The sequence below is a fragment of the Oncorhynchus kisutch genome, linkage group LG13, assembly GCF_002021735.2.
Source record: "Oncorhynchus kisutch isolate 150728-3 linkage group LG13, Okis_V2, whole genome shotgun sequence".
Classification (NCBI taxonomy): domain Eukaryota; kingdom Metazoa; phylum Chordata; class Actinopteri; order Salmoniformes; family Salmonidae; genus Oncorhynchus; species Oncorhynchus kisutch.
In genome coordinates, this window is record NC_034186.2 from 34,119,908 (window position 1) to 34,147,098 (window position 27,191).

At 42.9% G+C, this 27,191-nt stretch overlaps 2 protein-coding genes across 6 annotated transcripts in view; both read left to right on the forward strand.

The window, feature by feature from the left end:
- The first annotated feature begins 232 nt into the window (after positions 1–232).
- edem3 (ER degradation enhancer, mannosidase alpha-like 3) lies at positions 233–18,244 on the forward strand. 3 transcript variants are annotated; one of them, XM_020499002.2, is made up of 21 exons: positions 233–1,651; positions 1,755–1,800; positions 5,349–5,449; positions 5,606–5,645; positions 5,765–5,877; positions 5,967–6,120; positions 6,492–6,626; positions 6,953–7,058; positions 7,255–7,352; positions 7,497–7,622; positions 7,758–7,841; positions 7,927–8,010; positions 10,144–10,268; positions 10,455–10,677; positions 10,789–10,934; positions 11,072–11,216; positions 11,396–11,587; positions 11,730–11,895; positions 12,100–12,285; positions 12,617–12,664; positions 16,905–18,244. In XM_020499002.2, the coding sequence occupies exons 1-21, from the start codon at positions 1,527–1,529 to the stop codon at positions 17,186–17,188; spliced, it is 2,727 nt and encodes a 908-aa protein (XP_020354591.1). In that variant the 5' UTR covers positions 233–1,526; the 3' UTR covers positions 17,189–18,244. The 3 variants fall into 3 exon arrangements, with proteins under 3 accessions (XP_020354591.1, XP_020354592.1, XP_020354593.1); XM_020499003.2 differs by having other exon boundaries at positions 12,617–12,631; XM_020499004.2 differs by lacking the exon at positions 12,617–12,664 and having other exon boundaries at positions 234–1,651; positions 16,905–17,586.
- A 1,293-nt stretch (positions 18,245–19,537) lies between these two features.
- zgc:92140 (DUF4612 domain-containing protein) overlaps positions 19,538–27,191 on the forward strand; it is a 34,026-nt gene continuing 26,372 nt past the window's right edge. The window contains exon 1 of one of the 3 annotated variants that reach the window (XM_020498999.2): positions 19,538–19,670. The gene's annotated coding sequence lies outside the window, so the exon portion shown is untranslated. The remainder of the gene's footprint in view (positions 19,671–27,191) is intronic. The other 2 variants (XM_020499001.2, XM_020499000.2) reach the window with 2 other exon arrangements.

Genomic DNA, 27,191 nt, shown 5'->3' on the forward strand with positions numbered 1-27,191 from the left:
ATGGGAAATGTAGTGACTACCAACAAAGGTGGGACATTCATTCTGATGTCTGTCAATATTCAAGGAACTGACAAACGTCCACCTTTATGTATATTGCCATCACATTTTTTTAAGGCATATTCTTTCCAAATGTATAACGACTGACTGAATAAATGTACATTTAATAGTATTGCATGACAAAACTACAACATTTAGGTGTTGGAAGGGGCTGAGGGACCTACATCCTAACCGGATGCGGATGTTGTTGACGTTTATCTTAACAGCACCTTTGCTTTTATTTCAGGTCTAGTTGGCGGCTAAGGGTTCAGGCTCAAGGCAACAGAGAACGGCCAAATATAACAAGCAGAACAGAAGACACTGCCCGAGGGGCTTAACTCAACGGCTGGAATGGACCCGGCGCCTTTCCTACTTCGCTTGTTTTTGGACTGTCATTTACCGGACAAGCTGGCTAGCTAGCTGGCTAGTAACGTTAGGCTCCACAACTGTCGGACGAAAGAAGGGAACAGTCAAAGGAGGAAATAACAGCCAACAAAGTTAGCTTTCTGGTTAATTAGCTTTCTCGTCTAGCTTGCTTTACGGATATCCTACTTGTTATAGCTAACATTAGCTAGATCTTCTCTATGTGGCTACTGTCGACAACAACGGAACAACTTTGTAGTCAGCTACGTTATCGGAATTAGTTCATGATTAGCTAATTATTTTGTAGTTTTAAGTTGACCTGAAAGCGAGAATTTACCTCTTCGGTATTACTGGCAGTAACTCAGCGTTTATGGTGTCGGCTTACCCAGACACGGATGTCAAGTAACGTTAATAGGAAAGGAGAGTTTGTTTTGATTGACTTGAAGAATGTTACACTGTCAGTAATCAATAATGTGTTAATAAACGCCACAGACAGCGGGGTTTAACAGTATGTGAATGTTTTGTGTTGACTGAAGCGTTGCCAACGTGTCACAAGCTACGGTAGGGTCCGGGTGCCGCGCGTGTCAGTGATCGGAAAGCAAACAGGTGTGACCAACAGGTGAACGCGGTTTTAAGGGATTTGACACTGCGTCAAGGAAGGAGTGTGCGCGAACGTCTTGGTATAACTTTGTCTTAGATTTTAAGACGCATTTTATGACAGATCACTAATATCAGTTTAAATAATACTACAGCATTCCTGCATTCTGTCAAATATATTACTTATGAGTCTGATTTTTTAGATACAGTTGTATGTCCAACCTCTTATCACACCACTGCCATAAACCGGGATTTGTACATTATGACTTTGGTGAGGTGGAGTGAGTCAAAGATGGTGTCTAAATGGGCATTAATAAGCTTATTAGTAAGAATATTGTTGGCCTTATGAACAGCACTGCCTCAATGTGTTGTTTGAAAGCATTAAATAATCATTGGGCAGACAGGCTGCTGAATATGTGAACATGAGATCTGAGTGCTTGTGTTTATCAAAGAGTTTTGTGGTGTCTAGGCCAATATTAATGTGTTGATCGGTTACAGTTGCGCTTGACTGAAAAAGCCAGGTTGTAGCTATGTGGACAGTGTTGTGGTTTCGCCCCGCAACAATGTCGGCCCTATTGTTCTCATTGCTGCTATTGCTGAGCACCTTATGCAGGCTTGGACAATCTATGTCACGAGAGGAAAAGCTCAAACTGAGGTGAGTGAGAATGATGGTCTGGTTCTGGGCTAGATGTATGACAAGTTCTGACTTCCTCAGATAAAGGAGAATGAGCTAAGCTGACTTGTTCTTTCCCTTCAAGGAACCAAGTGGTTGAGATGTTTGACCATGCTTATTCAAATTATATGGTAAGTCTCGTCACCGCACCTGCCCCATTCATATAACTGAGATCAAATCCAAGTTTAATGGTCGCATACATAGTTTATCAGATGTTCTAGCGGGTGCAGTGAAATGCTTGTGTTACTAGTTTCTAACAATGCAGTAAAATATCAAACAAGTACACAAATAATAATAATTTTAAAAAAAGATTACAAAAACCACAACAAGAAATCAAGAAATGTCGGAACTAAATAAATAAATTAACAACCCAAATAGCACTGTAACACATCCAAATGCAATCTATACGTATTTACACAAGATATACTAAGAATGGTATGTACAGCAGTAGCTATATTAGTGAGCTATGTTAAGATTCTAGTATATAAATGAATATGCAGTGTATAAACAGTGTAACTAAAATGCAATGTACAGTAGTAGCAATATTAGAATGATCTGTTTACAAACAGTATTTAATTACACAGTACAAAACCCTATGGAAGAATGTATAGAATTTCTGGAAATTAGCTTCCGGACCAGAGTCCTGAATATAAATATACACTCAGTGGACAGTTTATTAGGTACATCCATCTAGTACCGGGTCAGACCCTCAAATTGGAAGAAAAATGCTAGACAGCCATTTTCAAATCTTGCCATAGCTTTTCAAGCCAATCTAAGTCAACTGTAAGTAGGCCACTCCGGAACATTCACTGTCATGTTGGTTAACAACTCCAGTGTATATTTGATTTGTGTTTTAGGTTATTGTCCTGCTGAAAGTTACATTTTCTCACAGTGTCACTGTTGGAAAGCAGACTGAACCAGGTTTTCCTCTAGGATTTTGCCTGTGCTTAGCTCCATTCCGTTTCCTTTAGTAATAAAAAAAACTCTAGTCCTTGCCGACAACAAGCATACCCATAACTTGATGCAGCCACCACCATGCTGGAAAATATGAAGAGTGGTACTCTGTGATGTAGGATTTGCCCTAAACATAACGCTTTGTATTCAGCACATAAAGTTAATTTCTTTGCCACATTTCTTTGCAGTTTTACTTTATTGCAAACAGGATGCATGTTTTGGAATATTTTTATTCTTTACAGGCTTCTTTCTTTTCACTCAGCGATTTAGGTTAGTATTGTGGAGTAACTACATGTTGTTGATCCATCCTCAGTTTTCTCCTATCACAGCCATTAAACTGTAACTGTTTTAAAGTCACCATTGGCCTCGTGTTGAAATCCCTGAGCGGTTTCCTTCCTCTCCTGCAACCAAGTTAGGAAGGATGCCTTTATCTTTGTAGTGACTGGGTGTATTGATACACCATCCAATGTGTAATTAATAACTTAACCTTTCTCAGAGGGATATTCAATGTCTGCGTTTTACATTTTGACCCATCAACCAATGGGTGGCCTTCTTTGCAAGGCTTTGGAAAACCTCCCTGTGGTTGAATCTGTGTGTGAAAATCACTGCTCAACTGAGGGACCTTAAATTGATCTGTATGTGTGGTGTACAGAGATGAGGTAGTCATTCAAAAATCCTGTTGAACACGATTGCACACAGAATGAGTCCATGAAATGTATTACAGTATGTGACTTGTTAGCTCCTGAAATGACTTAAGCTCGCATTAACAAAGGGGTTAAATACTTATTGAATCATTTCAGCTAAACTTTTACCAATTAATACAAATATGTCTAAAAACATAATTCCACTTTGACATTATTGGGGTATTGTGTGTGTGTGTAGGCCAGTGACAAATAATCTCAATTTAATCCATTTTTAATTCAGACTGTTACCCAATGAAATGTGGAAAAAGTCAAGGGGTGTGAAGACTAAGACTTTTTCTGGTAGATGTTTTCTAAGACCTCTTTTCCATCTGTTTGACCAAACATCAAAGCCTTTGCTTATTCCTACATTTTAAAATGGAAAAATGGTTTAAAAATATATATAAAGTATTCAGACCCCATTACTTTTCCCACATTTTGTTACGAAACAGCCTTATTCTAAAATGGATTCAATAGTTTTTGCCCTCATCAATCTACACTCAATATCCCATAATGACAAAAGCGAAAACAGATTTTTAGAGATCTTTGCAAATGTATTATAAATAAAATACCTTATTTACATAAGTATTCAGACCCTTTGCTATGGGACTTGAAATTGCGCTCCGGTGCATCCTGTTTCCATTGATCATCCTTGATGTTTCTACAACTTGATTGGAGTCAACCTGTGGTAAATTCAATTGATTAGACATGATTTGGAAAGGCACACACCTGTCTATATAAGGTCCCACAGTTGACAGGGCTTGGTTTTTGCTCTGACATGCAATGAGGTCGAAGAAATTGTCCGTAGAGCTCCGAGACTGGATTGTGTGGAGGCACAGATGTGGGGAAAGGTACCAAAACATTGCTGCAACATTGAAGGTCCCCAAGAACACCGTGACCTCCATCATTCTTAAATGGAAGAAGTTTGGAACCACCAAGATTCTACCTAGAGCTGGCCGCCCGGCCAAACTGAGCAATCGGGGGAGAAGTGCCTTGGTCAGGGAGGTCACCAAGAACCTGATGGTTACTCTGACAGCACTCTAGAGTACCTTTGTAGAGATGGGAGAACCATCCAGAAGGACAACCATCTCTGCAGCACACCACCAATCAGGCCTTTATGGTAGTGGCCAGACGGAAGCCACTCCTCAGTAAAAGGCACATGACTGCCCGCTTGGAGTTTGCCAAAAGACTCTCGGACCGTGAGAAACAAGATTCTCTGGTCTGATGAAACCAAGATTGAACTATTTGGTCTGAAAGCGAGGTGTGATGTCTGGAGGAAACCTGGCACCATCCCTACGGTGAAGCATGGTGGTAGCATCCTGCTGTGGGGATGTTTTTCGTTGGCAGGGACTGGGAGACTAGTCAGGATCGAGCAAAGTAAAGAGATCCTTGCTGAAAACCTGCTCAGGACCTCAGACTGGGGGAAAAGGTTAACCTTCCAACAGGACAATGACCCTAAGCACACAGCTAAGACAACACAGGAGTGGCTTTAGGACAAGTCTCTGAATGTCCTTGAGTGGCCCAGCCAGAGCCCGGACTTGAACCTGATCGGAAGTACTGAGTAAAGGGTCTGAATACTTATGTAAATGTGAGATTTCTGTTTGTATTTAAAAAAATTGCAAAAATTTCTCAATTTGATTTTGCTTTGTTATTATGGGGTATTGTGTGTAGATGAGGAAAAAGAATTTCAACCATTTTAGAATAAGGCTGTAACATAACAAAATGTGGAAAAAGTAAAGGGGTCTGAATACTGTCCGAATGCACTGTATGCCTATATAGACTCTTAGCTTTCCATTGACATGCTCCTATGAGCTTCTCATGTTGGTGCTCATGGGTCCTTTCAGATTAAATGAGTGCTTGGCAAGTGTTTTACATTTCTGCTTTATTTGCCAGGAACAGATATGAATGTATTGCTTTTGGTGTGGTAGAGTGTTTTGCAAGGAAACTACTTGAACCTTATTTATGCCTACTGTATGTCAAGTATTGTCTGACATATGTTCAACATTTACACACCACTATTGATCCTTATTGGTTGTGTTCTCCAGGACCATGCGTACCCAGCAGATGAGCTGATGCCTCTGACGTGTCGGGGGAGGGTGCGTGGGCTGGAGCCCAGTCGGGGAGACGTGGATGACGCACTGGGGATGTAAGGGCCTGTCTGCCTGCCTGCCTTCAGGCCTGAGTAGGATGTGGTAACGGGAGAAACAGTCCTGTTGGCACTGGAATACTCTTGAGTCTCTTATGATATCTTCTCGCCATAAGGGACAGTGATTTGATTGAATTGTCTCCGTGTGTTTTTAAGGTTCTCTCTCACCCTCATCGACACCCTGGACACTCTAGTGGTGAGTAAAATCTCTTTAGTTTGTATCACCGACCAGTAAGCTGCCTTGTTGGTTTTGTTCAGTCTCTGTTTTTAGGGATGCTTTGATTTTAATTGATTTCCTCCTGTATTTACTTCCAGCTCTTAAACAAGACAGCAGAGTTTGAAGCAGCAGTGAGGAGAGTGCTGAAAGATGTGCGACTCGACAATGACGTTGTGGTGTCTGTCTTTGAGACCAACATCCGTGTGCTGGGGTAAGAAAAAACAAAAGCCAGTTGACTGGCTGGACATCATGTGTGCTTGCGTGTGTTTGTGACTATTTTGACTTTCCTTATGTTTTCAGGGGGCTGCTAGGGGGCCACTCCATGGCTGTGATGCTGAAGGATGCAGGGCATTACATGCAGTGGTACCAGGATGAGCTGCTCCACATGGCCAAAGACCTGGGTCTCAGACTCCTGCCTGCCTTCAACACCAGCAGTGGCCTGCCTTACCCCAGGGTGAGCTCTGACTATACATGCAGCCTATACATAGACTTAACATAAGGTCTCGGCTGTTGTGTTTTTACCATAATATGTCACACGCACACACCCACACAAGCATGTACATACACCCATAAGGTTAGAGGGCAACTTTTGGGAAGCACATTAGCTAAAAGGATGCCGTCGGCTAGCGGGTAAGAGTACAGCAGCCCTCTCAGATTATGACTGCATCATTTAATTTTCTGCTTCAGTGCTCTGCTTGCAGCTGCCATAGTTTTCAGAGGCAGAGTTTTCTATGGCTGTGTAGTTCACGTGGACAATGACTTGGAACACAGCGGTGTATTTCAGTCTATGACATCTATATTGAGCCTTATAATTCCACTCAACAGGTAAACTTGAAGCATGGTGTCAGGGGTCCTGAGTCTCGGACGGGCACAGAGACGGACACCTGCACAGCTTGTGCTGGTACCATTATTCTGGAGTTCGCTGCCTTGAGTCGCTTCACTGGGGACCCTGTGTTTGAGGTATAAGACATTTGTCTCTTTTACTTTAAAATGTGTGTTCAGATCACGGCTGATGCATGACTAGACTGCAGCGGTACTAGACCTTAAAGGGTTAGTCCAGCTTGTTGACTCTCGGAGATCCCAGTGTGTCTGAATTATATTGATTCATGATCTTCTGTAGTTCAGTTGGTAGAGCATGGCTCTTGCCACTCCAGGATAGTGGGTTTTGAGTCCCAGGACCACCTGTGTTATGTTGTTTTTATCCATGCATGCCTAAGTTTGCATTAAATATTTTGCTAAATAGATTTTAAAAATAATAATTTGACAATTAATTTCATCAAACACAGGTCCATGCACGGAGAGCCCTAAACTTCCTGTGGGAGAAGAGACAGAGGAACAGCAACCTAGTGGGAACAACCATCAACATCCACTCAGGAGAGTGGGTCCGCAGGGGTGAGGGAGAGAACCCGTCCCAGGCCTTAACTAGTATGATAAAGGAGGATTTACATAGATTTTTCCCGCGAAGGACAGTGTATTGGATGTTGTAGAAGTGAATGGGCAAGGGGGTAGGCGCTGATGTTCTGTACTTGTAGAAATAGGCCATTCGTGTTTCTGAGGTATGAAACGGTACACTGTTGTATTGTTCCAGACAGCGGAGTTGGAGCAGGGATCGACTCGTATTATGAGTACCTGCTGAAAGCCTACATTCTCCTGGGAGATGACCTCTTTCTGCAGCGCTTCAACATTGTGAGTGACATCACACGCTGTAACCATTCTCCAGCCGAAATCATGGAATGCTATTATGCCTTTATTATGATGGAATTCAATATACAGAAAGTATGCTCCATTCTCATCCTCAGCTTGTCATATTTTCTCATGATTTGTTTCCAGCACTATGCGTCTATAATGAAGTACATCAGCCAGCCTCCTCTCCTGCTGGATGTTCACATCCACAAGCCTCTGCTGCCTGCTCGCACCTGGATGGACTCCCTCCTGGCCTTCTTCCCTGGTCTGCAGGTGAGACACTCAGCCTGGCGTCACTAACAGACCAGCTGCCTAAGCAGGGGTTTTAGTACATAAAGATATTGCTGAGATTATGGAGACAAATGTAAACATGTATTTTCCTCCTAACCTTGTTAATGAATCCCCCAGGTGTTGAAGGGAGATATCCGGCCGGCCATTGAGACCCATGAGATGCTGTATCAAGTCACCAAGAAACACAACTTCCTCCCAGAGGTTAGCTCAATTTTTTTTTTGCTTCCTCTCCCTCCTTTTTCTCTCACTCAGGCTGTAGCCTTTAACACCCCTCTTTGTTCCCTAGGCGTTCACCACTGATTTCAGGGTACACTGGGCTCAGCATCCACTTAGACCTGAGTTTGCAGAGAGCACCTATTTCCTGTACAAGGTAAGAACTATGCAGACATGCAGTCTAGATGTTGACATAGATCCATGAACGTACAGTAGTCAGAATTTTCAGACCCCATGACTTTTTCCACATTTTGTGATGTTACAGCCTTAATCTAAAATGGATTTAAAAATATATATATTTTTTCATCCTCGTCAATCTTCACACCATACCCCACAATGATAATGCGAAAACAGGTTTTTAGACATTTTTTGCAAGTGTATTGAAAAAAACAACTATGCTTATTTATATAACTATTCAGACCCTTTGCTATGAGACTCAATTGAGCTCAGGTGCACCCTGTTTCCAATGATCGCCCTGTTTCCAATGATCGCCCTGTTTCCAATGATCGCCCTGTTTCCAATGATCGCCCTGTTTCCAATGATCGCCCTGTTTCCAATGATCGCCCTGTTTCCAATGATCGCCCTGTTTCCAATGATCGCCCTGTTTCCAATGATCGCCCTGTTTCCAATGATCGCCCTGTTTCCAATGATCGCCCTGTTTCCAATGATCGCCCTTGCGAGGTTTCTTCAACTTGATAGGAGTCAACCTGCGGTAAATTCAATTGATTGGACATTATTTGGAAAGGCACCTACTTGTCTATATAAGGTCCCACAGTTGACAGTGCATGTCAGAGCAAACACCAGGCCATGAAGTCAAAGGAATTGTCCGTAGAGTTCTGAGACGGGATTGTGTCGAAGCACAGATCTGGGGAAGTTTATCAAAACATTTCTGCAACATTGAAGGTCCCCAAGAACACAGTGGCCTCCATCGAAGGTTGCTGGATCGAATAACCAAGCTGACAAGGTAAAAAAATGTTCTTCTGCCCCTGAGAAATGTATGTCGATTTAAGGCAGCCCCCCACACCTCTCTGATTCAGAGGGGATGGGTTAAATTTCGGAAGACACATTTCAGTTGAAGGGCTTCAGTTGTACAACTGACTAGGTATCCCGCTTTCCGTTTCCCATTCTTAAATGGAAGAAGTTTGGAACCACCAAGACACTTCCTAGAGCTGGCCACCCAGCCAAACTGAGCAATCATGGGAGAAAGGTATTGGTCAGTGACCAAGAACGCGATGGTCACTCTGACAGAGCTTCAGGGTTCCTCTGTGGAGATGGTTGTCATTCTGGAAGGTTCTCCCATCTCTGCAGCACTCTACCAATTAAGCCCTTATGGTAGAATGGCCAGACAGACGCCACTCCTCAGTAAAAGGCACATGACCGTCCACTTGGAGTTTTGCCAAAAGGCACCTAAAGGAGACTCAGACCATGAGAAACAAGATTCTCTGGTCTGATGAAACCAAGATTGAACTCTTTGGCCTGAATGCCAAGAGTCACGTCTGGAGGAAACCTGGCACCATCCATATTTTGAAGTATGGTGGTGGCAGCAGCATGTCGTGGGAATGTTTTTCAGTGTCAGGAACTGGGAGACTAGTCAGGGTTGAGGGAGAGATGAATGGAGCAAAGTACAGAGAGATCCTTGATGAAAACTGCTCCAGAACAGAACCTCCGACTGAGGCAAAGGTACTACTTCCAACAGGACAATGACCCGAAGCACACAGCCAAGACAACGCAGGGAGTGGCTTCAGGACAATTCTCTGAATATTCTTCAGTGGCCCAGCCAGATCCTGATCTTGAATCCGATCGTACATCTCCAGAAAGATCTGAAAATAGCTGTGCAGCAACGCTCCCCAGCCAACCTTATAGAGCTTGTGAGGATCTGCAGAGAAGAATGGGAGAAACTCCCCAAATACAGGTGTGTCAGGCTTGTAGCGTCATACCAAAGACTCAAGGCTGTAATCGTTGCCAAAGGTGCTTCAACAAAGTACATAGTAAAGGATCTGAATACTTAAGTAAATGTGATATTTCCGTTTTCTTATTTATAATACATTTGCAAAAAATTCAAATCATGTATTTGCTTTGTCATTATGATTATGATGAAACTGGCTCATGTAGGTTGAGGATTTTTTAATTTAAAAAAATCCATTTTAGAATAAGGCTGTAACAAAATGTGGAAACGTGAAGAGGTCTGAATACTTTCCGAATGCACTGTACATTTTGATCTCAGTGGCCTTCGTTATTGCCTAATCCAGTTGTACAGTTTCTAACCCTTGTCCCACTGTTCCCTCTCTAGGCCACCAAAGACCCCTACTACCTAGAGGTAGGCCGCACGGTGCTGGACAACCTGAACCGCTTTGCCCGGGTCCCCTGCGGCTTTGCTGCCATGAAGGACGTTCGCACCGGGAGCCACGAGGACCGGTGAGAGCCCAGATCCAGGGGAATAGCCAAGGGACGGGGAGGGTCTGACTGGCATTTAATGATGGGTGGGAAACAGAGGTGGATGGTTTAAGTGGCTGAGCAACAGTGTGCCAGGCAGGTAGTTAAATCAAACTGGTTTATGTTGTGTCTACCCTGCTGTTCCAAATTTGGCCTGCTTCCTCTCAGAATGGACTCCTTCTTCCTGGCGGAGATGTTCAAGTACCTGTTCCTGCTGTTTGCAGAGGAGGAAGATCTGCCGTTTAATGTTGAGGACTACATCTTCACCACCGAGGCTCACCTCCTGCCCCTGTCCCTGTCCACTGCCCCTCACGCCCCCTCTCCTCCAGCCAACTCCACGGTACAGGCTGCATCTCTGCCTCATCTGTCCGCCTCTGTCAAATCTCTTTGGGTGGGTATAGTAAAATCACATGCTGTAACCAACTATAGTTCTAATGATACTACTTCTAATAATATTCAGATGATCGAGTTGGTCATGTTTGTTCTCTCCCACCTGTCTTAGTCAGAGGAAGAGCTGGATGACTCCAACTTTGATTGGACCTGCCCCAACACACGCCTCCTTTTCCCTGACCCTGCCTTTCCTCGGAACCTCCGAGATCCAATCAGAAGTGCTGTGGACAAGAGCTGTCCCCGCCCTGCCCTTCACCGGTAAGGGACATTATGCCTAACGTGAGGAATCATGTTAAGTGCTTTTTGTTCTGAAATATGGCAGAATATTATTCTTGTCACAACCATACTGAATGTGAACATTAATGCCCTCCAACATTAATTACCTTCTCGTCCAGTGAGCCAGGGATGGGTCGCCCCCCTCTGAGGGCTCAGGACTTCATGGCCAACAACCCTGATCACCTGGAGCTGTTGAGGAGGATGGGAGTCAGCCTTATACACCTGAAGGACGGCAGAGTGCAGCTAGTCCAACACGCTACACAGGTAAATAATCATGCACAATACAAGCCGGGAGACATGTTTTTGCTATCAATTTGAATGGTTGTCATAAGATAACTGCCAAACGCCCCCCCATATGAGTCTTATTCAGTCTCTCCCCATCTACTGCCCTCTCCTCTCTAACTCCATCTCCATCCCTCTCTCCCGTTACTTCCTCACTCTAGGCGGTCAGTGCTGTGGCAGCAGAGGACGGGATGCGCTTCATGCAGGAGATGATGGAGCTGTCCAGCCAGCAGCAGAAGGAGCAGCTCCCGCCGCGCGCCGTACAGATCATCTCCCACCCCTTCTTCGGCAGAGTGGTGCTGACCGCTGGCCCAGCACAGTTTGGCACAGACCTTTCCAAGAGCATCACTGGGGTGAGTGTGTTTCAGTGTGCCAATTTCCAATGGATGGGCGCCTGTCTGCTTGTTTGTTTATACTGCCCCTAGGCACCAGACGTTCTCTATTCTCAGCGTTCCTATTGACGTTTGAACATGTACTCTCTTTGTCTGTCCGTAGGTGCGTGGGTTTGTGACAGTGGCTGAGCCCTACAGTGGCTGTGCGGAGCTGAGCAACGCTGCCTTTGTACAGGGCCGCATCGCTTTGTTGCAACGGGGGCAGTGTATGTTCGCTGAGAAGGCAAGACACATCATGAAGGCTGGGGCCATCGGAGGCATCGTCATCGGTGAGGAGACCAACTAACACAGGATCTTAATTTAAACCAATTAATCTACTTCAAGAAGGCTTCATTAACTCTCATCATACTTCTGACATTTATACATGTTCATAACACTTTCATTGTGTATATAACCTTTTTAATAAACTGATGTATTACCATTTATAGGGTCCTCTTTTACCCTGCTAACTACCCCCTCTTTCTCCCCAACAGATGACAACGAGGGCAGCAGCAGTGACACAGCTCCCCTCTTCCAGATGGCCGGCGATGGACGCAACACGGACGACGTCACCTTGCCCCTGCTCTTCCTGTTCTACAAGGAGGGAAACATCCTGTTGGAGGCTCTTAAGGAGTACAGGGAGGTGGAGGTGCTGCTGAGCGACAAGGCCAGAGACCGAGGTGAGATCCACTGGACAGAACAGGAGGGTGCTACTGACTGGAGGCATGTTCAGAACATGGGTCCTTATTTCAGCTCATTAGAGACCAGATTTGATTCTGTGACGATTTCAAAATGGCCAGTATTTCAGGGTTCAGTGGTGACTCCAAATAGTGGGCCTGTGGCCACTTTACAGTAGCAGCTTGGTGGAGATAGGTGATGGTGAGCACCCTGTGTGATATAGGATATAGCTCCTTTTCCATTTGTCTTCCTTCTCCTCTCCTTCCCTGTAGTGGACTGTAACAGTAACTTTCCTCTGCTCTCTTTCTTTCCTTTCACCCTTTGGATGAGCAGCCTCCATATTCAAAGGTAAACCTCTCCCTGGCATCCTGCTGGAGAGCAGTAAGTATCGCCCTCTTTCCCCTCTCCTCCATTATTTTGTGTGTGTGGTAGAGCAGCTCAGTGCAGGTTAGTCTTGTGTAAATAGCTGGCCATCTCAGAACTCATCAAGAGCATGGTACTGTTGGTCTGTACTGCACATGACTCATCAGTACCGTGCTGTTTATAGTTCGCTGCCTCTTGTGAACTGCAACACTGTTCTATTTCTGTCTGGGAATGACCGGTGTGGGTGCTTGTGTTAGATATACAGTACCAGTCAAAGGTTTGGACACACCTACTCATTCCAAGGTTTTTCTTTATTTGTACGTACTTCTACATTGTAGAATAATTGTGAAGATATCAAAACTATGAAATACGTGGAATCATCTTGTAAACAAAAAAAATTTAAACAAAGAAAAATATATTTGAGTCTTCAAAGTAGCCTCTCTTTGCCTTGACAGCTTTGCATACTCTTGGCATTTTCTCAACCAGCTTCATGAGGTAGTCACCTGGAATGCATTTAAATTAACAGATGTGGCTTGTTAAAAGTGAATTTGTGAAATTTCTTTCCTCCTTAATGCATTTGAGCCATTCAGTTGTGTTGTGACATGGTAGGTGGTATACAGAAGATAGTCCATTTTATGGCAAGAACAGCTCAAATAAGCAAAGACAAATGACAGTCATCATTACTTTGAGACATGAAGGTCAGTCAATGTGGAAAATTTCAAGGACTTCAAGTGCAGTCGCAAAAGCCATCAAGCGCTATGATGAAACTGGCCCTCATGAAGACCGCCACAGGAAAGGAAGACCCAGAGTTACCTCTGCTGCAGATGATAAATTCATTTGAGTTAACTGCACCTCAGATGCTTCAGAGTTCAAATAACAGACAGCCTCCATGGTCGAATTGCTGCAAAGAAACCACTACTAAAGGACACCAACAAGAAGAACAGATTTGCTTGGGCCAAGAAACACAAACAATGGACATTAGACTTGTGGAATTCTGTCCTTTGGTCTGATGAGCAAAAATGTGAGATTTTTTGGGTCCAACTGCCGTGTCTTTGTGACGCAGAGTAGGTGAACGAATGATCTCTGCATGTTTAGTTCCCACCGTGAAGCATGGAGGAGGTGTGATGGTGTGGGGGTGCTGACAGTGCTGGTGACACTGTCAGTGATTTATTTAGAATTCATGGCACACTTAACCAGCATGGCTACCACAGCATTCTGCAGCGATATGCCATCCCATCTGGTTTGCGCTTAGTCCCACTATCATTTGTTTTTCAACAGGACAATGACCCAACACACCTCCAGGCTGTGTAAGGGTTATTAGACCTAGGAGGAGAGTGATGGAGTGCTGCGTCAGATGACCTGGCCTGCACAATCACCTGACCTCAATTTAGATGGTTTGGGATGAATTGGACCGCAGCGCAAAGGCAAAGCAGACAAGTGCTCATCATATGTGGGAACATCTTCAAGACTGTTGTAAAAGCATTCGAGGTGAAGCTGGTTGAGAGAATGCCAAGAGTGTGTAAAGCTGTCAAGGCAAAGGGTGGCTAATTTGAAGAATCTGAGAAAAAGGAAGAAACTGCACAGCGCTCTTGATAGTGTCACTGTTCTTTAATAAGCTTATGTTTCATCCACATGGCCTTCGTCAGAGCTTTTGTGTGTTTTAAATTAACACCCTTATGTAGACAGCTCGACCCACATCTTTTCCATGGATCAAATGGGGTTTGAGTCGAGGGAAAACAAATAAGTGCTACCAAATATAACAATGTGCATTTTATTTATATATATATATATATATATATATATATATATATATACAGTGCCTTGCGAAAGTATTCGGCCCCCTTGAACTTTGCAAAAGGTCGCAAAGTTCAAGGGGGCCGAATACTTTCGCAAGGCACTGTATATATATGTGTGTGTGTGTGTGTGTGTGTGTGTGTGTGTATTTTCCCTCCACTCAACCCCATTCGATGCATGGAATTTTTTTTATTTTTTTATTTTACCTTTATTTAACCAGGCAAGTCAGTTAAGAACAAATTCTTATTTTCAATGACGGCCTAGGAACAGTGGGTTAACTGCCTGTTCAGGGGCAGAACGACAGATTTGTACCTTGTCAGCTAGGGGGTTTGAACTCTCAACCTTCCGGTTACTATTCCAACGCTCTAACCACAAGGCTACCCTGCCGCCCCAATGGATGTGGGTGGGGCTATTTGGGTGCTAATTTGAAAAAACGCACAAAAGCACTGACGAAGTCTGTGTCCGATACGTAAAGCTTATTAAAGAGCGGTGTGCGGGTTTCTTTTTTTTCTCTTATTCAACTGTTACCATGCACCTGCAAAAAAGAGAGCTCAGATGTATGAGCTGAACCCTTGAATTTTTACTTTTAAAATATATTTTTATTTCATTGTCTACTACATGATTCCATGTGTTATTTCATAGTTTTGATGTCTTCACTATTATTCTATAATGTAGAACATAGTAAAAATAAAGAAAACCCTTGAATGAGTAGATATGTCCAAAATTTTGACTGGTAGTGCACATACAGTAGGACAAAAAAGTATTTAGTCAGCCACCAATTGTGCAAGTGCGCCCACTTAAAAAGATGAGAGAGGCCTGTAATTTTCATCACAGCTACACTTTGACAGACAAAATGGAAAAACAAATCCAGAAAATCACATTTGTAGGATTTTTTTAAATGAATTTATTTGCAAATGATGGTGGAAAATAAGTATTTGGTCACCTACAAACAAGCAAGATTTCTGGCTCTCACAGACCTGTAACTTCTTCTTTAAGAGGCTCCTCTGTCCTCTACTCATTACCTGTATTAATGGCACCTGTTTGAACTTGTTATCAGTATAAAAGACACCTGTCCACAACCTCAAACAATCACACTCCAAACTCCACTATGGCCAAGACCAAAGAGCTGTCAAAGGACACCAGAAACAAAATTGTAGACCTGCACCAGGCTGGGAAGACTGAATCTGCAATAGGTAAGCAGCTTGGTTTGAAGAAATCAACTGTGGGAGAAATTATTAGGAAATGGAAGACATACAAGACCACTGATAATCTCCCCCGATCTAGGGCTCCACGCAAGATCTCACCCCGTGGGGTCAAAATGATCACAAGAACGGTGAGCAAAAATCCCAGAACCACACGGGGGGACCTAGTGAATGACCTGCAGAGAGCTGGGACCAAAGTAACAAAGCCTACCATCAGTAACACACTACGCCGCCAGGGACTCAAATCCTGCAGTGCCAGACGTGTCCCCCTGCTTAAGCCAGTACATGTCCAGGCCCGTCTGAAGTTTGCCAGAGAGCATTTGGATGATCCAGAAGAAGATTGGGAGAATGTCAGATGAAACCAAAAATATAACTTTTTGGTAAAAACTCAACTCGTCGTGTTTGGAGGACAAAGAATGCTGAGTTGCATCCAAAGAACACCATCCCTACTGTGAAGCATGGGGTGGAAACATCATGCTTTGGGGCTGTTTTTCTGCAAAGGGACCAGGACGACTGATCCGTGTAAAGGAAAGAATGAATGGGGCCATGTATTGTGAGATTTTGAGTGAAACCTCCTTCCATCAGCAAGGGCATTGAAGATGAAACGTGGCTGGATCTTTCAGCATGACAATGATCCCAAACACACCGCCCAGGCAACGAAGGAGTGGCTTTGTAAGAAGCATTTCAAGGTCCTGGAGTGGCCTAGCCAGTCTCCAGATCTCAACCCCATAGAAAATCTTTGGAGGGAGTTGAAAGTCCGTGTTGCCCAGCAACAGCCCCAAAACACCACTGCTCTAGAGGACATCTGCATGGAGGAATGGGCCAAAATACCAGCAACAGTGTGTGAAAACCTTGTGAAGACTCCCAGAAAACGTTTGACCTCTGTCATTGCCAACAAAGTGTATATAACAAAGTATTGAGAAACTTTTTGTTATTGACCAAATACTTATTTTCCACCATAATTTGCAAATAAATTCATTAAAAATCCTACAATGTGATTTTCTGGATTTTTTTTATTCTCATTTTGTCTGTCATAGTTGAAGTGTACCTATGATGAAAATTACAGGCCTCTCATCTTTTTAAGTGGGAGAACTTGCACAATTGGTGGCTGACTAAATACTTTTTTGCCCCACTGTACATGGTGAGTAGGACATGGATGGATACTCGGAACCTATATGGATGATTGTGCAGGTTACAGTTTATTTATTGTGGTGGAATGTGATCTGAAAATGAACTGAGCTCACCCCTTTCTCCTTCCTCAGGTGGGGACGCTCAGGAGGAGGACCAAACTTCAACCACCTCCGCAACTCTTGACCGGTCACACGTGAGCACTGTGGAGCTGGACGAATCGGCTCCCGAATTGGCTCCTGACAATGAGGATGTGACTCCTGAGGAGGATGTGGGACCTGCCATTAAGAGTAACCCTGAGCCAGAGGAGGAGCCTGCTGTTGACAAGGACTCTAGCAGCAAATCCGTGAAGGCCATGATGGCTGATTGGCGGGAGGACTTAGAGGCGTTCCAGCAGATGGAGAAGGATGAGCTTTGACAGCCTCCACATTCCCCCCCCTCTCCCTTATTCTCCTCCCCACTGATCTTTCCCAGCCACAGTATTGGCCTGGAGGACAGCTGACTGTGCCTCCTAAAGGATAACGTTTTAGTGGGGAGATGATTTTATAAGGAATGGTTACCAGGATTGAATACAGTGACTTCCACTCTGTTCTTTCTCTTCACCTGTCTCTAGTTTCTCAGGTGTCAACATGCCAGTTGCTGCCCTGGCATACATCTGCCCATCTCATATTTCAGATACTGGGGGGTCTTCTCTCTTTTGGCTCATAACAGAACAGACTGCAGTCCAGGTATGTCACCATGGACATCTGGTCTAGTTTCACTGTTTTCTGGTCTATTTAAAATTTTTATTTTTTACGTTTGTCTTCCTCTGAAATACATTTCTGGGTCACTGACATATGGGAGCAGATTCTGAGTGCTGGTTGAATAATAATCCACTGACTAACTGGTTGAATGATTGGTTTATTTAACTGTGATATGTTGTCGGAACATTTTACTATTTTATTTTGTGGGCCTAATTTATGGGGTCAATATTAAGCTACTTGGCTGTAAGGGAATGCAGTGAGAAGCAGTCTAAAAGGCTAGTACTGAGAATCACTTAGCACTGGCACTCTCCAGGAAGATATGAAGTTATTAGTGTGACTGTCTATGTATTTGTCAGTTATTTCCAAGGTCATTTGAAATAAAGTGCAGGTTCTGGTTGGTGTGAGAGGTCACCCCTCTGGTCCACATGGGATGAACCGGCCCTACCCTTGCCCTCTGTGTCGTCATGGAGACAGGAGGGCAGACCGCATAGAAGGGTTGGTTGTATAGCAACAAAACCGACTGTTGCGCAACTATATCAAGATATAAAATACTGTACTGTCTTTGGGTATACCATGTTCTATATCTATGGCAGACAGTACCACTGACTGGCCAGCAGAGGGGATCCTTGTTTGGGGCATCATACTGATCTGGAGCTTGCTGACTGACTGGAAGACCAAACAAACAAAAAAGCCAACAATGTAATTAACTTTTAATAAAATTGATAAAGAAATTGTTTTGTCATCTCAATTTTTTAAAACGTTTTTCAGGCAGTGTTAGACTATGGTTTCTTTTGGTTTTAGACTATTACATGACTGAAATGATAGTGGAACCATACAGTATTTGTATTGATAACCTCTTCACTGGGTTGGGATTAAAAGGGAATGGAGACATACATCAGAGGGGTTTCAATATTTTTTTATGGGTTACTATTATACTATTTATGAATTTCTGATGCTTAAGCTGCATGGATCATGCTGTGTACCCAATACATATAACATTTGTAAAAAAAAAAAAAATATCAGTGTCCCCACTGCAACAAAGAAACACTTTTGTCCTTGAAACATTTTATTGCAATACTGTAGAATTCCATTCATTCCTATGGAGGACTGCCCCTTCTGTGGAGTGCCAATATGGTGGCTGATGGCGTCAAAGCCTCTTATTGGCCATTTTACATATCAGAAAACCAGGGTTAAAACACATCATTACGTGTACCACAGGAGGCTGCTGAGGAGAGAATGGCTCATAATGGCCGGAATTGAGCAAATGCAATGGCATCAAACACCTGAAAACCATGTGTTTGATATATTTAATACCATGCAACTTATTCTGCTCCAGCCATTACCACAAACCTGTTCTCTCCAATTAAGGTGCCACCAACCTCCTGTGGCTTGTACCCCTATCCTCACATCTTTTAATAGAATGTCTCGTTTTCTCTTAGTTCTATGGGCCCTTTGCTGTTTCAGCCATTGCTTTCATTCTGTGCTAGAATCAATGGCTCACATTTTTCACAGAACTACTTATTTTCTCTCCAGAGAGAACAACTACTGAGCTGGCATGGTTGAACTATACCTCTCCGTCCATGATCATGCATCTTGGCCAATTTCAAGGAACATGATATCATGCATTTAAAAAAAGTATTATGCACATTTCTGGTCTTTTTCCCACTAATTGGTATTTTGACCAATCACATCAGAACTTTTCACAGATCTTTTGCAGAGTTGATCTAATTGGTCAAAATACAAATTAGTGAAAGATCAGAATTGGCTGCCTGTCTGAACGAAGCGATAATGTACCTGTCAATCTCATTTCCCAGAAAAGTAGTCCCTCTCACATGCTACTACTTGCTTCTGTTGTCAAATGTATTCATTTATTTAGCCATCTTTTAAATATTTTTTTAATTCACAAAATAACCCTTCTATATTCTTATTGCCAACAAATGAACAGAATATTTACATTAAACAGTAAAGTCCTAAGCAAGATGGCTGCATTACTGCGCGAAATAGTGGCATCCTGGTAAAATGACGCAAACCATAGTTTACGTTCAGTGAAGTGGTAATACGGTTCCCAGCCACACGCTGTAGCGCCAGCTCCCGCCTGACTGTTTGCGTAAAGCTCGGCGAATCTCAAGTGGACCGTGAAGGAACTGGTTCAGTAAAGTAAGTAGCTACGTTCATAAAATACTCGCTATTAGTTTTAAAACGTTATTAGCGTCTTAAATGAACGTGCATATATGATTTCTTTCGTAGCCTTCTCTTTTGTTGTTGTTCCTTGATTCGGGCTGTGATTGCCTGGCGCTTTCCTTCCTGTGTCTTGGGGTTCGGCTCTCGGACATGTCTCTGTTAGACAAATCTGCATGCGTCAGGAGAAAGGAGACCATAGGGGAAATTGAGTACTATATATAGTAGGTATGTGTTTTGTTTACCGTTTAGCATTATGCTCAGGTTGGATACAGTTCGATGGATTTAATGCTTTACCAATTTTGTAAAAAAATATTTAAAAATCATTCACGCTGGCCCCCTTGCCCTGTCGCTCTCTCTTTTCTCCCTCGTCTGCAATGCCGTTTGTTTCTGGACTTGAAGCAACATGAACAGAGGACACCTGGGCTGTTTTAAAGACAATCACCTATCTAGGCATGTGTGTCTCTGTGTGTACACACGTAGAGACGTTACCCTATCTTTCCCTGCGGGAAACAATGCGCCCAGTGTGTCTCTGCAGCACAGCTGGACACAACTGTGTGTTGAGGCGAGGATCAACTTTGCTCCGCCACGTTAGATCTGGGCATGCGGCGCAGCTCTACTATTAAATGACGCCTTAATTCAAACACATTACTTGTGTCGAGATTTACGGCTCCTCTGAGACTGAACGGTGAATTGGAGGTGCTTGTCTGTATGTATATGGCTACCTGACAGTGTCACTGCTCCATGAGCTCACAGGCGATCATATCGAGACACATACAGATCAATATTTCTTGGCCACTGATGTGCTTTAGTGATGTGGCTTCAGCAACCATAGTATTGAGCAACGTAGGATAATTTTTAGTGTTTACCTTACGTCGCCATAAGGACCTAGCCTTCTGTTTGACAATATAACAGCTGACTGATTTGCTTGTTAGTCGCTGGACGCTATCCCCTGCTGCTGGTCCACTGCAATAATTGGACCGATGCACATGCATTAACATAGGTGTATTTGCTTTATTGCTTAGCCACTATATTCTGCTAGCAGCTGGTACATTGGCTAATATAGTCCTGCACTGTTGTGATTAGATGACCATGCAATCTACGTTTGTCTGGCTTTATCTGTATTCCTCCATCTGCAGTCCTCATCCGTGAATGCGATGTGTATGATTCGCCGCTCGCATATGGCTTTTGTTCCGGCGGCAGAAAAACACAGCGCACAGCTTGCTCTGAAGTCAGCGTCTCCCTCCAGGCAGAGAGGGAGATCTATTATTAGCTGTCCTGTCCTCGCTCATCTGCCCATCTCTCTGCCTCTCAATTTGTGCTCTCGCTCACTTCATCCCCTATCTGGCCACTGTCTGAATCTCAGGTGGTGATTTTCGCATGTCTTTGGCGGAGGTGGAGTGCAACCCTAATTGGGGTTGCTATGATGCAATGTTAACGTGACATCACTTTAACGGCCGATCCTTACTGTTCTGCCGCCATAGGCAAGACCAAAAAATGCACTCCAACAAAACTAGAATAGTCCCACTAAGCAAAATGATGTGTAAAATATGCAGTGTCGATTTTAGCATGTACATTTTGGTGGGGCAAACTCAATAATTTATGTTCATGCATGCCAGCAAGCCACAACACTAAACAATACATTAATTTCACTGTAACAGTGACAAACTGTGCCCACAAACAGTTAGGGCATACATAAAGCTGTCCCAACAGCAGAGCTTTATTTTCAGCACCATGGAGTGAATTCTTACCGTGCCTACACCTGGCTATCAGTAGCTGATATAGCTACTTAATTAAACAAATGTGGTGTCTACTGACAATTGAGAGGTAATCCGTAATTTCGATTAAGACATTAATGAGTGAGCTTGAACAGACATGGTGTATATATAACTATTTGTTCAGCAGTTTTGAAATGTACAGTGACATTCACAACTGTGCCATTCTTAGAGTATTCTCCATGTACACGAAGTCAGAACTGTAGGATAAATAAAGGGGGCATATAAGCAGCCAGCGAAAGCCCGTACCATATTATGTGATAACATTTCTCTAAAACTGGCTATAGGCTACATGTGCACCACCAACACTTCAGTAAGCAGGCCTTTCTAATCGACCTGTCCTGGGTATCCCGGAAGAATATTGACCTCATTCTGTCAGATGCCCGGTTATTCTTTAAAAGTGCTTTCCTCACCATCTTAAATAAGCATGCCCCATTCAAAAAATGTAGAACTAAGAACAGATATAGCCCTTGGTTGACTCCAGACCTGACTGCCCTTGACCAGCACAAACATCCTGTGGTGTACTGCATTAGCATTGTATAGCCCCTGCAATATGCAACTTTTCAGGGAAGTTAGGAACCAATATACACAGTCAGTTAGGAAAGCAAAGGCTAGCTTTTTTTCAAACAAATTTGCATCCTGTAGCACAAACTCCAAAAAGCTCTGGGACACTGTAAAGTCCATGGAGAATAAGACCACCTCCTCCCAGCTGCCCACTGCACTGAGGCAAGGAAACACTGTCACCACCGATCAAGCTACAATAATTGAGAATTTCAAGAAGTATTTTTCTACGGCTGGCCATGCTTTCCACCTGGCTACCCCTACCCCGGTCAACAGCTCTGCACCCCCCACAGCAACTTGCCCAAACCTCCCCATTGCTCCTTCACCCAAATCCAGATAGCTGATGTTCTGAAATAGCTGCAAAATCTGGACCGCTACAAATCAGCTGGGCTAGACAATCTGGATCCTCTCTTTCTAAAAGTATCCGCCACAATTGTTGCGACCCATATTGCTAGCCTGTTCAACCTCTTTTGTATCGTCTGAGATCCCTAAAGATTGGAACGCTGCTTCGGTCATCCCCCTCTCCAAAGGGGGTGACACTCTAGAAAGGCAGGGAAGGATAGATATAGGTCTGTAACAGTTTGGGTCTAAAGTCTTTGAAAGCCAAGTTAACAAACAGATCACCGACCATTTCGAATCCCACCGTACCTTTAACGCTATGAAGCTGGTCATGGGTACACCTCAACCACGCTCAAGGTCCTAAATGATATCATAACCACCATCAATTTTAAAAGATAATACTGTACAATCACTGCATTCTTATCAGCATACTCAACAGCCTTGGTTTCTCAAATGACTGCCTTGCCTGGTTCACCAACTACTTCTCAGAATGAGTTCAATGTGTCAAATCGGAGGGCCTGTTGTCGGGACCTCTGGCAGTCTCTATGGGGGTGTCACAGGGTTCAATTCTCGGGCCGACTCCTTTCTCTGTATACATCAATGATGTCGCTCTTGCTGCTGGTGATTCTCTGATCCACCTCTATGCAGGTGACACCATTCTGTATACTTCTGGCCCTTCTTTGGACACTGTGTTAACTAACCTCCAGATGAGCTTCAGTGCCATACAACACTCCTTTCGTGGCCTCCAACTGCTCTTAAATGCAAGCAAAACTAAATGCATTACCTTCAACCGATCGCTGCCCCTCCCCCCTCCGCCTGCCCGTCGAGCATCACTACTCTGGACGGCTCTGACTTAGAATACGTGGACAACTACAAATACCTAGGTGTCTGGTTAGACTGTAAACTCTCCTTCCAGCCTAACATTAAGCATCTCCAATCCAAAATTAAATCTAGAATTGGTTTCCTATTTCACAACAAAGCATCCTTCACTCATGCTGCCAAACATACCCTCGTAAAACTGACTATCCTACCGATCCTTGACTTCGACGATGTCATTTACAAAATAGCTTCACTCTACTCAGCAAATTGGATGCAGTCACAGTGCCTTCCATATTGTCACCAAAGCCCCATATTCTACCCACCATTGCGACCTGTATGCTCTCGTTGGCTGGCCCTCGCTTCATATTCGTCGTCAGACCCACTGGCTCCAGGTCATCTATAAGTCTTTGCAAGGTAAAGCCCTGCATTATCTCAGTTCACTGGTCACCATTGCAGCACCCACCCGTAGCACGCGCTCCAGCAGGTATATTTCACTGGTCACCCCCAAAGCCAACTCTTCCTACCTCATCCCCATATTATTTTTTCTCCTTTGCACCCCAGCAACTCTACTTGCACATTTGTCTTCTGCACATCTATCACTCCAGTGTTTAATTTCTAAATTGTAATTATTTTGCCACTATGGCCTATTTATTGCCTTACCTCCCTAATCTTACTACATTTGCACACACTGTATATAGACTTTTCTATTGTGTTATTGACTGTACGTTTGTTTATTCCATGTGTAACTCTGTTTGTGTCACACTGCTTTGCTTTATCTTGGCCAGGTCACAGTTGTAAATGAGAACTTGTTCTCAACTAGCCTTCCTGGTGAAATAAAAATAAAATGCATATTACATCATTAATGCAGCTGCTTTCATTTTTGGACTCACCTTGTTGTGCTGTCCTCACTTGAATAGGAAGGTGGTGTGGCAGTCCTTCTTGTGGGCAAATTTTGTCACCAAACTTTGTCATCAAAGTCTGTCGTTCTCTGGATTTATAGTGCTGTCAAGACAACTGGAAACTCAGGAAATAAACAAGGTTGAATCATGACGTCGGTGATCTTCAAGTCAGTCAGAGCTCTAGAAAGAGGCCCGAGTTCCCGACTTTTTCCGACTTTATTTTTCTTTTTTTCTTTTTTCCTAGTTGTCTTCAACTCACTAGAGTCTGAGATTTCCGAGTTTCCAGTTGTTTTGAACACGGCAGAAGTCATGCTGGATTGATAGCATGGCCAATGTATTCAACCTTTTCTGACCCATGGTGTCGAGTGTTTATCCTTTTAAGCTTGTAAAAGAGACTCTTAAACCCAGACTTAAACCACACACCCACTCAAATTAATAGCAGGCTAGTGATTGCCTTGCAATGCTTGCAGCTAGTCACTAATTCCTTCTAAAATGCTCATTGTTGAATTTGCGGTTACCAACTTGTTATTTAATGTTTTATGTCCAATGGCCGATGAGTACCGATACGTTTTATCTATCATTTCTCTTAGATTGAAAAGGGTTTGCCAGTATATTGTTGACTTTATTCATTATGATGACTAAGATTTTGAAAATATGAGGTTGACATGATCAGTCCAATCAAAGCTACTGTATATATAACATGATTTGAAATCATTGTATCTGTGGCCAATGACCTTGAACCTTCTTTGATGTACACTTCTAATGTAACTTTATGGCAGCACCCAAGGGGCTTGAATTGTTTTAGCTCTCCCCCTAGATTTCGAGCCCAACCACTTTCAGATCAAATGGCCTAACCTCTCCCCCTAGCTTTTGCGGTGACGTAGGGTCCCCATAAGTGACAGAATACTGAGTCAATCACGGCGCAACTAGAGAACATTACCAACCCCTACACTCCGTATTTTCAGCTTGCTGCCCCACCCCCACAGAAAACACTGAGCCAGGCTGAAACACCTGCATTTTGGAGCTGCCTTATTCAAGAAATCAGAAAAGAGACCATGTTTGTATGTAACTTTATTAACTCAAAGATTTGTTTTTTAAATTGTTTTCAAACTGTTATATGACACCTATTAATGCCTAAATAATATTTAAAATATATTATATATTTTTTTTTTTGCTAAACATGAATGATGTGTCGCCATTGAACATTTTTATTTTCCAGACATTGAAGTTTGGTTCAATTTATTCAACTCTGAATAAAAGGTGAAAATACATATTTTCCAGGATGTTGAAAAGGTGTATTTTCTGGGCGTTGAAAATATGTATTTTCCAGATGTTGACATCAGGTCCATTTTTGTTTCTGAATGAAAGTAGTTTTTTATTTATTTATAGATGCCTATGTTTGGACCAAATCAAGGCCTGTCCAGACTAGAGGTTGACCGATTTTATGATTTTTTTCAATACCGATAACTATTATTGGAGGACCAAAAAAAGCCGATACCGATTAATCGGACGATTTAAAAAAATAAAAAAATAAAATAAAATAAAAACAATTATATATGTAATTTCGTTTTATTTGTAATTATGACAATTACAACAATACTGAATGAACACTTATTGTAACATAATACATCAATAAAATCAATTTAGCCTCAAATAAATAATGAAACATGTTCAATTTGGTTTAAATAATGCAAAAACAAAGTGTTGGAGAAGAAAGTAAAAGTGCAATATGTGCCATGTAAAAAAGCTAACGTTTAAGTTCCTTGCTCAGAACATATGAAAGCTGGTGGTTCCTTTTAACATGAGTCTTCAATATTCCCAGGTAAGACGTTTTAGGTTGTAGTAATTATAGGACTATTTCTCTCAATACCATTTGTATTTCATATACTGTTGTAGGCACTTTTACAGTATAGCTTCCACCCCTCTCCTCACCCCTACCTGGGCTCGAACCAGGAACACCTCGACAACAGCCACCCTCGAAGCAGCGTTACCCATGCAGAGCAAGGGGAATAACTACTCTAAGTCTCAGAGCGAGTGACGTTTGAAACGCTATTAGCGCGCATCCCGCTAACTAGCTAGCCATTTCACATCGGTTACACCAGCCTAATCTCGGGAGTTGATGGGCTTGAAGTCATAAACAGGGGTGTGCTTGAATCACTGAGAAGAGCTGCTGGCAAAACGCACGAATGTGCTGTTTGAATGAATGCTTACGAGCCTGCTGGTGCCTACCATTGATCAGTCAGACTGCTCTATCAAATCATAGACTTAGTTATAACATAATAACACACAGAAATATGAGCCTTAGGTCATTAATATGGTCGAATCTGGAAACTCATCTCAAACAAGACGTTTATTCTTTCAGTGAATAAACGCCTTGTTCCGTATTGTATCTAACGGGTGGCATCCATAAGTCTAAATATTCCTGTTACATTGCACAACCTTCAATGTTATGTCATAATTACGTAAAATTCTGGCAAATTAGGCGGCCCAAACTGTTGCATATACCCTGACTCTGCATGCAATGAACGCAAGAGAAGTGACACAATTTCACCTGGTTAATATTGCCTGCTAACCTGGATTTATTTTAGCTAAATATGCAGGTTTAAAAATATATACTTCTGTGTATTGATTTTAAGAAAGGCATTGATGTTTATGGTTAGGTACACATTGGAGCAAGAACAGTCCTTTTTCGTGAATACGCACCGCATCGATTATATGCAACGCAGGACATGCTAGATAATATCTAGTAATATCATCAACCATGTGTAGTTAACTAGTGATTATGATAGATTTTTTTTTATAAGATAAGTTTAATGCTAGCTAGCAACTTACCTTGGCTTCTTACTGCATTCGGGTAACAGGCAGGCTCCTCGTGGAGTGCAATGAGAGGCAGGTGGTTAGAGCGTTGGACTAGTTAACTGTAAGTTTGCAAGATCGAATCCCCTGAGTTGACAAGGTAAAAATCTGTCGTTCTGCCCCTGAACAAGGCAGTTAACCCATCGTTCCTAGGCCGTCATTGAAAATAAGAATGTGTTCTTAACTGACTTGCCTCTTTAAATAAAGATTAAGTAAAGGTGTAAAAAAAAAAAAAAATCCTGCAAATCGGT